Consider the following 15,943-nt stretch of genomic DNA (forward strand, 5'->3'; position numbering starts at 1 on the left):
TTCTATAAACAATTCTAACGTTGAATTTGTACCTGAGCACTAATGAGTGTCGTCAATAAAGCTTTGGTAAGACTTTTTGTGTCTACAATAGATCTGGGTTAGGTAAAAATATCTCGGATTATCTTAATGACATTCATATACAATTAAACAATAGTACAATATATTCAAAGTTCTTAACTTGTACTTAAAATTTTTTTTTTCAACTAAAGTGTGTATAATGATTCAACAATAGAAAAGTTTATCATAACTGAGACAACTATACTGTCTATAATAGTCGAGACGATGGGCCTATTGGGAATTCCTTATGGTTAAAAGGACAATTTTAATTTTAGTTGAAAAAAAAAATTTTAAGTACAAGTTAAGAACTTTGAATATATTGTACTATTGTTTAATTGTATATGAATGTCATTAAGATAATCCGAGATATTTTTACCTAACCCAGATCTATTGTAGACACAAAAAGTCTTACCAAAGCTTTATTGACGACACTCATTAGTGCTCAGGTACAAATTCAACGTTAGAATTGTTTATAGAAAACATTCGTCTGTGAATATGGATTAGCGTAATGACACTAATGGCGCCTAAAATTGTTATTTAATTTTAATAATTCAACAACAAGGAACGTTTAATATATCTAAGACGACTATAGCAGTTGAGACGATGGTCCTATCGGGAATCCCTTATTGTTAAATGGAAGAAAATTTTAGGCGTCAGTAGTGTCATTATTTTTATTCCATATTCGGAGATAAATGTTTTCTGCAAACAATTCTACTGTTGAATTTGGACTTAAGTCCTAATGAGTGTCGTCAATAATGCTTCGGTAAAACTTATTGTGTCTACAATAGACCTGAGTTAGGTAAAAATATCTAATATAAATAGGAATTTCATGAATTCACGTTATTTCTGCAGGAAAAAAATATTTTTAGCAATGAGAATAATTCAAATCAGTTACTGTTATTTCGTCTTATAATAAATATTCATCATAATCAATGCATTTGAATTCTATAAGATATGAGTAGCGAGAGAACTCATTCTTTTCATACTTGAAATAGCAGAAAATAAATATAATGATTGTTAATTTATTTAATTAGATTTTAAATAATGAATATCCAGAAAATTTCAGTTTTTGAGTACCACATAATTTTGTTCATTTAAATTTTAAATAAATTATTATTGTTTTATTGACTTACATTTTGATTTAAAAACAATTTTTCTTAATAAAGTTATCATTGGGATAAATAATGTGAGAGTTATAAAAAGTAATACGGCATGCCATATGTATCTGTATACAAAACATCAAAATTGATTAATTAGCTTTCCAGATGAAGTAAAATAATAATCGAATTTTAGTAGATTTCTTCGAGGGCCCGTTTTGCCCCAAATTAAAATATTTTATTTTTGGAGCATACTGATTACGAATACATGACAGATGACTAGAAAAAGTAATAGGGTAAAAAAATCAAACATTAGAACTTTTATTTTGGGGGCCCAGTTTTTCCCAAATTCAAAGATTTGTAATTTTCAACAAATCCGGCATATTGAGACCAAAAACATGGGATGGGGCTAGAAAGAAGTAAAAGAAATGAGAACTCCTTAAGGGGCCTATTTTGTTTACCCTCCCCTCTCCACTGTGTTATTTGAATCCTCAAAAACTTAGTATTTCCGGAAGTACTCTATATTGTCCCTTCCTCCACAAATTATGACCATGGATATTTAAGAGTGGGGGTACCATGGAAGGTACCATAGACATCATCATTTAAAATCGTTGCTGATCTTGAGACGAACAGTCGCATATATAGTTACTCTCGAAAGTTACTCTTGTACTAAAATCACAAACTCAAAATCAGCGGCTTCTAATAATTTAACTTCAAATTATTATAAAGTGAACAGTGACTCTAACAGTAAAGTGCGTAAAGTTCGTAAACTCAAAAGTTTATTGGTTAAAAATCAACAATTATTGACTAAATTAAGTTCATTACAATGGAATTAAACCGTTTAACCTATACCTACGAATACGTTTGCAACTTGATCGAACAAGGAGTTATCGTAGATATTAATACAGTGGTTCCAGTCATGGGTGGTTTAACGCTGCTTCAGATCGCAACTTTCAACAATGATAGAAAATTGGTGGATTATTTGCTTCGCAAGAAAGCTGATGTACATGCAAAAAGCCGATACTGGGGTACAGCTCTTCATACTGCTGTCATAATGAAGTACCTGCCTATAACTGAGAGTCTAATAAATTATGGGGCAGATGTTAATGCTCGAGTACTTGTGGACCCTTATGTTACTCGTTTTCGGTATCCAGTGTGCGAAAATGATGAAGATATTCCTGAGTTTTTATTGAAAAGAGACGACGATGTGAATAGGACATTGATTCTTTATGAATTGTATTTTGCTAAATCACCATTACTAATTGCTATTGATCAAAGTAAAGAAGATATGGTGGAGCTACTTTTAAAAAGTAATGCAGATCCGAATCTTGTAACTACTTTTTCAACACCACTAAACTGTGCTATTAGTGAAAAAAACTTACTAATTACAAAGCTTCTTCTGGCATACGGTGCAGATGTTAATAGTGTAAGTGATTTTGGTTTTTCAATAGGAAGTTCTCTACATTATGCTGTCAAATGCCTGAACACGAAAGCAGTAGAATTGATCCTTAATGATAGTATGGTTGATCAAAATATAGTGACAGTGTGTGAAAATTCAGCGCTTCATTACGCGATTGAGTTCGCAATCGACGATAAGATCATAAGACAACTTCTAAATGCTGGTGTTGATATCAATTTAATAAACAGTGATGGTGAAACAGCTTTTACTTCAAATCTAAATAATTCACCAAAAGTTAATGACGCAATTATCGAACATATTGCAAAACTCAGTGCGGCGAATTTTTATATCAATAAACAAAATTTAGCAATCGTAAATAAAGAAAAATTCGGTGAATTACGCAATCAGTGTTTAAGCGAAATCGAAAAAATGAAGATATCATATGTTGGTACGAGCAATGTTACATTTTATAATGTTCTCTGTAATAAATGTGAGCACAAATTGGCTGTTAGTTTAAAGTATGTTAGTGATAGTGATATTTTTGATTTGGACATTCCATCTCTTTTTCCACTATACGGTGGAATGATAAGTTATCGTTTGAAAAAAGCATTAGGACGAAAAAAATTGTTTTTCAATGCCATTAGTTTAACTAATGATATTTTCAATGAAATCAGACTTCCAAGTACTTTCACAAGGGATATTTTTAAATTACTAACCAATAAAGATTTGAAAAAATTACAATGAAATAATCATAGAAATATTTTTAATTGATATTATTAAGTTTGTATCAAATTAGTAGTTATCATAAGTCGAATTATAAAATCATTGAAATGAAATGTTTTACACTCGTAGTGTTGATAAGTATAATTAATAAATATGTGATCTTCATTAGCAGTATTGTCAATTTGTAATTACTTATTTAGTTTATTTATTTTTAATACATATATTATGCATATGACATTAAGTTTATTATTTATCTTATAAGTTTGTGATTAAATCGATTGAGTTTTATTTTTACTTTTTTATAATTTTATAACTATTTAATTAAATTTTTTTAAGTTGTTCCACATCAAAGAATTAAATTCATTGTAAAATAAAAGAAAAAATTAATTATAATTTTGTTTTAAAAATCAATTTTCAATACATGAGTTATTTCTAATAAATTCGTAGTTCGTAAGTCGTAATTTAAAATTTTAATTACTAATTTAATTTGTTCATTTTTATTACATATTTGTCTATTGTTTACATCAAAAATAAATCATTGTACTTTTAAAATGTTGTGTTATTGTCCCAATTTATTTTAATATTTAATTATTTATAATTTTAATTACTATTATTTATTAATTTTCTTTAATCAAAATTTTTGCAATTGTTTTCAATTTGATTTTTAGTAGATTTCATAAAAATCTAACTATTGTATTTGTCCTCATGATGGAATTTTTGAAAAATTTTGCTACCTCTAAACTCAGCTCGACGAGCTGAGTCAGGAAATACATTTGGTTCGAAAGTTTATCTATGTATTTGTATATATATATATATATATATATAATATAACGCGCCGTTCTCCAACGATAGCGTCCGCAATTCTACACTGATCTTAATGAAACTTAGTATACTTGTTCTATGGACGATTACCTTGAATGAGTTCGAAGATGAGCCATTTCGGCCAATAAGTTTAGAAGTTATAGTTAATTGAAATTTTGCAAAATTTTCAAAAAAAATTTGTTTGCTGCTTTAACTGGATGAAAAAACTAATTTTATGCGGGTTTTCACTTTGATCATAGCCACAATTTCACACCGATCACCTTGAAACTTAGTATACGTATTTTGTGGGTGACTACCTTGTTCGAGTTTGAAAATGAGCTCAATTGGTCCATTAGTTTAGAAGTTATAGCATTTCTAAATTTTCAAAATGTCCAAAATTCATATATTTTTATTTATTCTTCCTTCAATATCTTTTGAATGTGATAACTTATCGACTTTACATCAAATCCATCTGAAAGCTCTTCGAATAAGCTTTAATTTTCATGTCTATATATATGCCTAGACCACTGGAATTACTTATTTTACCATTCATTCAATGAAATTTTGCTATTGCATTAGTTCTCCTACTCCTTAGTACATTCATGGAGTTACTTAAATTCATATAATCGCAGTGTGACACTTATAAAATCCATACATCTCAATTCAGTGGGTATATACAATTTTGTTTTATCGACAGTGTATAAATGATATGATATATCAATAACAAGATTAACATTAGTTATGATGATAATATTCTCTATATCTACTCGTCGTTCGATATTCTAATAGGCTTTTTATTTCAAATATTAGTACTAATTTCAAGTATGACACTTTGATGTATCGCAATCAATTTTTAATCTTAGAATATTTTATTAGTAGATTTTATTGAAAGCAAATTATCGCCTTTGTCCTTATGGTAGAATTCTCGAGCCCTAAAACCATAATCTTTCATAATTTTTCGAATAGGGTCCGGAATACCATTGGTCCAATAGTTTGAATATATGCATACGAATCTTTAAATAACGTCAAATCAAAACATATGGTGCATTATCAAAAATTCTTCTGAAGCTCATTTAGTTAGCTTCAATTTTTGGCATTATACTTATAATTTTTGGATTTCTTTTGTTTTAAGAATTTTTAAGAAAATGTAAAAAAAAATTTTATTTTATTATCAACTTTTATTTTAACAGTGAAAAAAATTAAACAATGAGAAATCTACTTCCATTTCGGCTGCCGAATGGCCTTTTTTTTTTCTTTGTTCTCTTACTATTTCAAAATAAAACAAGTAAAGTAGAAGTAGAATAATTATATAAAATAAGAAAATCAGTACATTTTTGCTTCAAATTTCGATTTTAAATAAATATTTCAAACTTTCATTTGAAAAATTTACACTAGAAATTGGCAGGGATGTAGTATAAAGTAATCATAAGTTCAAAATTTCGTTTATAGTAATTTATTGTAAATTAAAGGCTCCATTGACGGTTAATTTAAAAAAAAATAATAATTAAGAACGAGCTTGCTGATCACAAACAAGGTTTAGAAAACAAGATTCTAAAACAGGTAAGTACATATGTCATATTAACGATCCAGCATTCAACTACATTCGCTTTCATTGCTTGTATTGGAATTTAAAATTTCAATGTCAGCAGTCAGTCAGGAACAAGTCAATTTAAGACCAATGGTATGATCAACTTTTAGTGTAATCGTAAATTGTAATTTGCAATTTTTAATCAAGCAGAAACTACAAATACTATTTAATATTGATAATCGTTCTTATAAAACTTAATCACGAAGTCAGCATCTCCGATTTTTCGTAGCTAGGGTTCAGCTTTATTTGAATCAAAGCTGGACACAAACGATATTATTGACATATTTTATGAATAGAATAGATAAAATTCATTACGATAGATATTATATTTTAATTTGAATCGAATACTTATAACGTCATATCTATGAAAAATTAGGAAAATCCAAAAGTGCACGACTCATAATGCTCATTTATTATAAAATAATAACAAATGGCGGGAAGCACGAATAAATTTAAAATATATACAATTTTCTTTCATCAAAATTTGTTGTTTTTTTTTTTTTTTTTCTTAATTATATTAGTATTTTTGTTATAATCATAAAAGAACCTACTCAAATATCTCGATTAATATCAAAAAAAGAAATATATGTAAATAAAAAAATAAAAAAACAAATTGAAATGAATTGACAAAATTCAGGCTTACCAATTAGCCAAAGCGAAACAGCTGTACGAGGACTGTAATGCGCAAGCGCCCCTGGTGGAATAAATGTACGTATAATGTATAGATATATCACTATCCATGTTAATTTTACATAGATATATCACGTCCCTAATACCAAAAAAGGCATATAATTTTTTTTTAATTCACCTATCCCTTCAGAGTGACGAAATTGATCAAAAAACAAAAATTAAAATATTAATGCCAAAATGGCCTATAACAGCAAGCATATGCCTTTTTGGCATTAATTTTTATTTTTTATTTTTGAGCCAATGCCAAAAAGGCGTATGCTTGCCGTTATAGGTCATTTCGGCATTAATATTTAAAATTTTGTTCTTTGTTTTTTCGTCGAAAAATCTGAAATTTGAAATCGTCGAGCTTCACAATTTTTTTTTTTTTTTTTTTTTTAATTCGCGATACGACCATTATCCACATAAATACAGCTACTCAATTTCACTGAAAAATTTCGAAATTTTTTTTTACTTTAATTTTTTCCCTTAGTGTATTTAAATTTGAATTCACGGGTTTAACTTCATGGTAATATACTTTTTTTTTTATATGCCTTTTTGGCATTAATGATCATTGTGCCTAAAAGCAAAAAGGCTTATGTATATTTATAGGCCTTTTTGGTTTTAATTTTTTTTATTATCAAAGTATTCATTTTAAATAATTTCTAAGCAATTGAACAAAAAAAAAAAAAATAATATGCCTTTTTGGCTTTATGGTAGATCTATATACAGCATTTTCATTTTTGGCATTAGGGACGCGATATATAGATATAGTTATACAGCCTTTTTTATTCTTTTATTAATTGTAATTAAACGACACTGAGTTACCTAGCCATTCGCAATAGGAGACCTACAATTTCTTCAAAAAATTTGAAAAGATAAATTTGATTCAATTACTGTATTTTTTCGCTAGTTACAATGTATACGGGTTTCAGACTCGACGGACAGGAAATTTTTTAACTTCCCGCTGTGAAAATTTTAAATTTTCATGAATTCGGGAAGTGATTGTTTTTACCCCGATATTCGAAAATCGAGTTTTCATCAGATGTCGACGTTTTGAGGTCCTAGGAAGCTAGTTCGTGTGTGTGTGTGTGTGTGTGTAAACTCTGTGTAACTTTTTAGCTAATGAACCGATTTGGATTTTTAAGGTTGCAATCGAAAAAGCTTATTGGCCGTCAACTTTCCTAAAAATTTAAGATCATTTGATCAATTAGACTCGAAAATATTGGCGAATTAAGAAAAAAAAAAAAAATTTGTTTTTTAGTTTTTTAGTGATTTCTCAGAAACTACTTAAACGATCGACTTCAAAATCTAATCAGCTCTAGAACTTAATAAAACACGTCGATTGCCACCTTAACCATCTCAATCGGTTAATTTGTTCGAGAGATATTGTTGGAGAAAGAAATGGTGAAAAACGGGTTTTTCCAAATATCTTCGAAACAGCTGAACGGATCGATTCCAAATTCGTAACAGCTCTAGAATGGAAGAAAACGCGCCGATCGCCACGTCAAACGTCAAAATCGGTTCATTAGTTCAAAAGATATCGGCACTGAAAAGTTAAAAAAATAACATAAAATGTTTTTTTTTCCGGATAAATCAAAATATAATGGACTGAATGTGTCTGAAATCATACCAACTCTTCCTTTTTATAGTCTCTTTCGATCATCATATAATGTCATCTAACTTGTTCTTTAGTTTAAATCATGTTATCAGCAAAATATTGAGAAAAACAAGTTTTTAATAATATTTTCCTCGGAAATTTTATAGATTATTGCTCTGACCTAAGTCAAAACTCACTCAAATCTTGATTTTGATCACTGACATTGATTTCTGCCTCGATGCATTTATTTCATTGAAGATAATCGAGAATAAAAATTTTAAAACAGCTTCTTCATTAATAATTTTCGATTCTTAACTTGTCAAACTTTAGCAAAAAACGTAACTTGGTTAATCTTGAAAAGTTCATAAAAAATAATCGCAGGTACTAGCATTTTCGAGCTCGAGGAGCTCGAAAATATATTCACCGTAGCGTTTTCAAGCTCCTTGAGCTCGAAAACTGCGGGAAGTTTTGGGGCTGGCCCGCAGGGTCAACCGACGCCCAGATTTTTTTCCATGTTATTTTTATGGAAAATAGAAAAGTACAATGCAGAACCTCTTAATGTTCATATTAAGAGCTCAAACTTTCACAGTATTATTTTTTCGTCATTTCCAACAATATTTTCGATATAATAAAGAAAAAAAATCTGGGTATCGGTTGGCACTGCAGGCCAGCCCCCAAACTTCCCGCTGTTTTCGAGCTCTAAGAGCTCGAAAACATTAGTATAAGTACATTTTCGAGCTCCTCGAGCTCGAAAATACCTTTGTTTTCCTTCTTTATGAACTTTTCAAGCTCAAAAGGGTTACGTTTTATGTTAAAGTTTAAAAATTTAGAATCTAAAATAATTCATGAATGATCGTTTTTTATATTTGTTCACAATTATGTTCAATAATTAGTTCAAAAATAAGTATTTACGTGATACGTTGTATCTATATCGTGTAAGTACATCGTGATACGAGCAAACATGACGATTTTTAGGCAGTCACTTCCAATGACTTATATAAAGAAGAACATATTAGTTTTGAGTAATTATGATGTTATTCAATAAAAAAAGCACATATTGATTAAACATTTATTATTCCGTCGACGATATCTTTTGAACGGATTATCTGATTGAGACGTTCTTGGCGGCAATCGAAAGCTTTCATCGAGTTCTAGAGCTGATTAGATTTTGAAATTGATTGATCCAACAGTTTTCAAAATATCCAAAAATAACGAAAAAAAAATTCTTTTTTTTTCGTATTTCTTAAATATCTCAGAGTCTATTAGACTAAATGATCTGAAATTTTCTGAAAATTTAAGTTCAGAAGGAATCTTTCGAATGCCGCAAGAACCATCTAAATCGGTTCATTCATTAAAAAGATATGAGAGGTTTACATCCACACACACACACACACACACACACACACACACACACACACACACACACACACACACACACACACACACACACACACACACACACACACACACACACACACACACACACACACACACACACACACACACACACACACACACACACACACACACACACACACACACACACACACACACACACACACACACACACATACATGCATACAGACATCGCTCTGAAAATGTCAGAATAGCATCCTAGCACCTTCAAATGTCGACATATGATGAAAACTCGATTTTTGAAAATCGGGGTGAAACCAATAACTTCCCGAATTTTTTAAAAATCGTCAATTTTCTCAGCGGGAAGTTAAAAATAGTCGATTTTTTTTATACAGCCTAATATATATATATATATATATATATATATATATATATATATATATATATATTAGGGTGATCCAAAAAATAAGAAACTTTTTTCTTCCAAACAGGTTCAAAAGTTTCATTTAGATAAAAAAAGACGCCTGTGAAAATTAGAGCTCTTAATATTAACATTAAGAGGTTCCTCATTTTTTTCTATTCTTCCGCACTTTTCTATTTCCCATAAGAATAACATGGGAAAAATTTTTTTTACGTCTTCTGATTTTTATAAGTAGCTAACGATGCGTCATAGGAATAATTGGCAGGCATATTTTTGTAGGGAATTGAATGCTCTACAAAAAAAGATTCTTATCATTTTTTGAGGAATCTATTTGTTCAAAAGTTATTTGAGGTTGAAGTCGAATTCATATTAAATTTTGAGATTTTCTACTTTTCCGGCGAAACTATCAGACTTATTACAAAATATCATCAGACTTTTTTTGTAGACAATTTTACTCCCTAAAAGTTATTTCTAATAAAGTTTTTTCGAATTCCGCATTGTTTTATAGTTATTTTAATTTTAATGTCAAGCTCTTAAAATCGATCAGAAGACTATTTTTTTATGAGCATGACATTAAAATAAAAATAACTAGAAAACAATGCGGAATTCGAAAAAACTTTATTCGAAATAACTTTTAGGGAATAAAATTGTCTACAAAAAAGGTCTGATGATATTTTGTAATAAGTCTGATAGTTTCGCCGGAAAAGTAGAAAATCTCAAAATTTAATATGAATTCGACTTCAACCTCAAATAACTTTTGAACAAATAGATTCCTCAAAAAATGATAAGAATCTTTTTTTGTAGAGCATTCAATTCCCTACAAAAATATGCCTGCCATTTATTCCTATGACGCATCGTTAGCTACTTATAAAAATCAGAAGACGTAAAAAAAATTTTTCCCATGTTATTCTTATGGAAAATAGAAAAGTGCGATGAGGAACCTCTTAATGTTAATATTAAGAGCTCTAATTTTTACAGGCGTCTTTTTTTATCTAAATGAAACTTTTGAACCTGTTTGGAAGAAAAAAAAAAAAATTTATTATTTTTTGGATCACCCTAATATATATACAAATACATAGATAAACTTTCGAACCAAATGTATTTCCTGACTCAGCTCGTCGAGCTGAGTTTAGAGGTAAAAAAATTTTTGGAAAATTCCATCATGAAGACAAATACAATAGTTAGATTTTTATGAAATCTACTAAAAAACCTATTACTATACACAGAGAAAAAAGTTATCTTGAGTCAAGAAAATATTTTTGAAGACAAACGTTTTCGGGAACTAAGTCAAGATTTTCTTGAGCCAAGAGAATGTGTCTTAGTTAAAAAAAAATCGTCTTGGTCGGAGAAGATTTCTACTTTATCTGAGAAAATTTAGGTGTCCAAAAAAATTTTCTTGAATGAAGAATAATTACCTTCAGTTGAGAATTGTTTTTTTTTCTGTGTACGATATGAGGACTATCCCAAAAATATATTGTAATTATTATCGTAAATTTCTCTTCGTGTAGATGATTAATATGTGTAATAAAGGTTGGTTCATACACTCTAGATACAAATTAATATTGAATATTTTTATCAGCATTTAAGATGAAATTATATAAAATTAAAGTGCAGAAGGAAGAGGAAGTAATACAGTAGTGGCTAGAATAAGAATCTTATACATGCCGACACAACTCTCTGGGTGCAATGTACCCCTTATATTCTTTTTTTTTCTTCTTTACTCCTTTTCCTCCTCCATATTTTTTCACGGAAAGCAACGCCCCGATTCGATCGATCGCAGTTTCTATATATTATAGTATCGAATGCCCGCGTTTACGTCGCAATTTGTTTTGTAATATATGAGATGATGTCGAGACTTTGATGCTAATACTAAACCACCAATGCAAATCTCAATTCAGGGATTTCGCTCTATATATTTTGTACCGATTGTGATAGAGAAAATGAGATATCGCGGATTTTTTCCTCAAATCATTTGCGAGTTTGAAACAATTCTGCAAAAAAAAAAACAAAAATAAGAATAATAATAAGAATAATAATAATCACGATTATTGTCTAATCAATTGTCTAAACATTTATTTTATCACTAGTGTTGCCAATATTTATTGATAAAAAAAAAATGTAAACTTATAACGAATAAAGAAAAATGTTAAAGGCCGTATAATTGAATTTTAAGTGGGAAAACAAAACTATTATACTTGAAAAGAGTAGGGGTCGATTGAGGTTATTGATAGTCTCAGCTCTGCACTATTTAATTGACTCACAGATGTTGAAAATAAATAAAATGTAAAAGATAACAAAAGAACATGAAATAAAAAAATTTACTGCAGTGATGTGAGAGTTTGGGAATATATATATATATATATATATATATATATATATATATATATATATATATATATATATATATATATAAACATGTATTTATTGTATAGCTGTACTTTATTTTACTTGTGAGTACGTGGTAAAAGAAGGCGTTCAATAAACCTGACGTTGCTCTTGGTAATGTAAAATAATAATACCTTTTAGTACTTTGAAGAACTACCATATCAGGAGGAGGAAAACAATTGGAAAAATTTATCATCGACACATGACAAATTATGTTAAACGGTTCCAGCTTAAGAATACTATTTCGTAGATAGAATATTTAAATGTATAAATAAACTTTGGTACGATATTTAAGGAGAATGGAACAAGATAAGCCACCATTTTTGAGACAAAAAAATGCTTAGTTATGATTAGCAGAGAAAACATTTTTTATCTATCGTTACCTTTTTTGCCTCAGAATAGAATTTTTCAGTTCTCAACAAAGTAGTTTAGAAAACAAACACTTGAAAAAACTACAAAATCTTTTTAACTAAAAATTTGAAACTAGCCGCATCGTTTAAGCCGATCAATTTTCCCAATCCCTTTCGTACAAAACTGTAACTCAAAATTTTTTAATAAAAAAAAACTTTTTCGATTAAAAATCCCGCATGAAAATAATGTATAGTTCTAAAGTATACTACACAGTATAGCCATGTGTATACTTTCTATAAATGCGGAAAAATATCTCATAAATGAGTTATAACATGTGATACTTAGTTATTATAAATTTAAGATATAATTAACGGTTCTTTAGCTGTTAGTAGTTCTGTGTCCGGTCACCTCGAGTTCACCCGATTCTGAGTGTTGCTGTATGTCGTCTGCTGCTGTCTTACGCTTAAGTAAGTTGCACTCGATTATTTTCGGCAATTATCAAAAAATTTCCTCCCTAGTTGATTATATTTGGGACTGAGTGATTTGAGAACTCATTGGGGGGTTACGGCTTGGGTAACTGACCAGCCACGAAAAATAACGATGTCGATCGATGTACAGAGAGATTCTTCTTATTTGAAATGCTAAGGTATCACAGTTACGTCGGACCATAGCGGCCATCTGAAGGAAATTAAAATAAACATATGCAAATATTATTATGGTTATAGCATATTTGATAACAATTATACCCCAAATTACCGTAACCATTGTAAATTTTACTATGGCCATAGTAGCTTGTGTATATGTTTATTTTAATTTCTGTCAGGTGGCCAATATATATAAATATATATATATATATATATATATATATATATATATATATATATGGTGGTTCAGCTTCACTCCGCGAGATGGCATTTACAACTCGCGCCTCTCGCAGTATCTCGTCCCTATGCCTGTTTCAATATATAACATTTCCATCATGCAACTTCCAACACGGCGTCTTAGGTGGGGTATACGATAAACACACCTAACTGAGGAGTCTCATAGTCTCAACTATCGTATACTTAGACGAAACGACTCTCACCCCACAAATACCTTTTTCCATCTCTCCTCTTCTCATAATCTTTCACAACGTTCCAGTCTTTGGTATTTGGCGACTTGGACAGTGATTGTTTTAATCTAATCCTAAAGTATCGTCGCCAAATAAATATATATATATTAGGCTGATTCAAAAAAATGGACTATTTTTTTAACTTCCCGCTATACATGTTATATATACACTCACACAAGCATCACATCATAGTATTGTGACAACACTTGTCTTTCATACGTAAACGCTTCAGATGGCATGTACTATACCATTTCAGAAAATTTACAATCCAACTATCGTAATTTTTGTGGCTTGTATTGTAAAAACATAGAAGCAGCACTGTAAATTAAAAGGAAGAATAAAGGAATAAACAGTATAATTAAATCTTATTTTTAATTCTTTTACTATTTACGATAGTAACGTTGTAATATTTCTTATTGAATTGATTACAACAAACTCTTCATGAAATTACGATAGTGAATAGTAAAAAATCTTTTAAAAACTGTAAATTTTCGTATCATATATTTGAACGTTACAGATAATAAAAGTATAGTCCAGGATTACGATAGTAATATTGGAATTTTTTGTCGAATTTTTTTTCCGTGTAGATGAGAAGACTATTATTTTTACGAGCTTGGCATTAAAATGAAAATAACTAGAAAACGATGCGGAATTTTGAAAAACTTCATTGAAAATAATTTGTAGGGAATAAAATTGTCTATAAAAAAGATCTTATAATATTTTTCGATAAGTCTGATAGTTTTGCTGGAAAAGTAAAAAGATCTAGAAATTTATTATAAATTCGACTTCCAGCTCCAATAACTTTCGAATGGATGGATTTATCAAAAAATGATAAGAGATCTTTTTTGTAGAGCGTTAAATTCTCTACAAGAATATGCTATGGACTGATTTATGTGAGGTGCGAATGCCGAGCTAGAAAAATAAAAAAATAAAAAATTTTTTTTCCCATGTTATTTAAATGGGAAATAGAAAATTACGATCCGCGACCTGTAAATCTTCAAATTAAGAACTCTTACTTTGACGAGGTCCTTTTATTTTGGCATTCTCTGAAAGAATTTGCTGGCCATTTGAAGAAATAACAAAAGTCGATTTTTTAGAAAGACCCTAATATATATAAATCAATTTTTGAAGAAAAAAGAAATACTTCGAAATTCATAAAATGTATCCCACATACAACAAATATCGGTCAAAGTGGGAAGTTCAATCCATCATTTCTAGATTTCCGGTACGTTCAACGAATTTCAATGCTACTCCCAGTGAAGCGTGCTTTATGAAACAGGTCGGTGACTTCAACACGTCACAATATAAAATGAAAAAGGATGACCATAGGAAATGAAAGCACAAAAAAAAAGTTAATAAAAATACAAGAAAAAATGTCAATAGAGATATAGTGTGAGTAGAAACTCCTTCAAGTTAAAAAAAGTCGATGTTGCTTCATTTTTTTTTCTCTTTTGTTTTATCACGTCTAGCACCATATCTCTTGCATTCTTCATTCTTTGCCAATGCATGTACTGGATCCTCAACGTAAATGCTGTCCCCTTGAAAGTAAAATGTACTTGGCAAAGTACTTTTTCGATTGACAAACACCACTCATCGTGGTAAAGAACAAAAAAATAGTTAAAAGATAAGAGGCGACGATGCCAGAGATGAAAAACAACACAATCAAAATTCAGAAGTGAGCATTAATCGTCCCTCTTCGGAGTGATTTTTATTTAACAGTAGGTAATATACCTTGAAGACTGATGAAGAGTGATATGTGTGACCGAGTGCTCTCAACTCTTTCTTCTTATCTAGATACATACCACTGTGATCAAATATATGTATATATATAGATATATATATATGTAGATCTGTTAAGGCACAAAGACTTTCATTTATAACTTTATATATGTATCCGTATGTATAGATATATTGATCAAAGAGCTGTAAGTATATCATATAGTGTTGTAGTAGTCATCATTTCTTTCAATCTAATTCTTTACTACTTAACTCGTTTTCTGAGTTTAAATATCTATAATACATCTTAATGTTTTTTCAACGGTAAAATTATATATGAATATATATATATATATATATATATATATATATATATATATATATATATATATATATATATATATATATATATATCTACTAATATAGAAAAGTATGACTAATTTTTTTTTTTCTTTTTAGGAAGTTGACGTAAAACTTATTAAGCATTCTGACATAAGATTTGCACCATTGGACACATCATCGCTCAACGCTGGTGTTATTACATTATAACTCTTGATGTTGATTTTATTTATATACAATATTTATGATATATTCATATTTTTTACTTCATCACTTATTTTATTCTTGCTGTTCACGCGAATCATTTATCATTTGATTTTTTAATGAAATGAA

The 15,943-nt window shown here is 29.4% G+C and overlaps 2 protein-coding genes across 3 annotated transcripts in view; one reads left to right on the forward strand and one right to left on the reverse strand.

Annotated features, from left to right (window-relative positions):
* The window catches only part of LOC130663536 (amyloid beta A4 precursor protein-binding family B member 1-interacting protein), a 165,014-nt gene that overhangs the window by 107,953 nt on the left and 41,118 nt on the right, over positions 1-15,943 (reverse strand). The window lies entirely within an intron of this gene.
* Positions 1,981-15,820, forward strand: LOC130664213 (putative ankyrin repeat protein RF_0381). The gene is made up of 2 exons (XM_057464046.1): positions 1,981-2,889; positions 15,731-15,820. The coding sequence occupies exons 1-2, from the start codon at positions 1,981-1,983 to the stop codon at positions 15,818-15,820; spliced, it is 999 nt and encodes a 332-aa protein (XP_057320029.1).

Source organism: Microplitis mediator, chromosome 2 (genome assembly GCF_029852145.1).
Source record: "Microplitis mediator isolate UGA2020A chromosome 2, iyMicMedi2.1, whole genome shotgun sequence".
NCBI classification, from domain to species: Eukaryota; Metazoa; Arthropoda; class Insecta; order Hymenoptera; family Braconidae; genus Microplitis; species Microplitis mediator.

Coding starts and splice junctions, on each gene's coding strand:
- LOC130664213 (XM_057464046.1), top strand. CDS start 1,981: ATGGAATTAAACCGTTTAACCTATACCTACGAATACGTTTGCAACTTG. Junction 2,890..15,730: donor ATATTGCAAAACTCAGTGCG/GCGAATTTTTAT, acceptor TTTTCTTTTTAG/GAAGTTGACGTAAAACTTAT.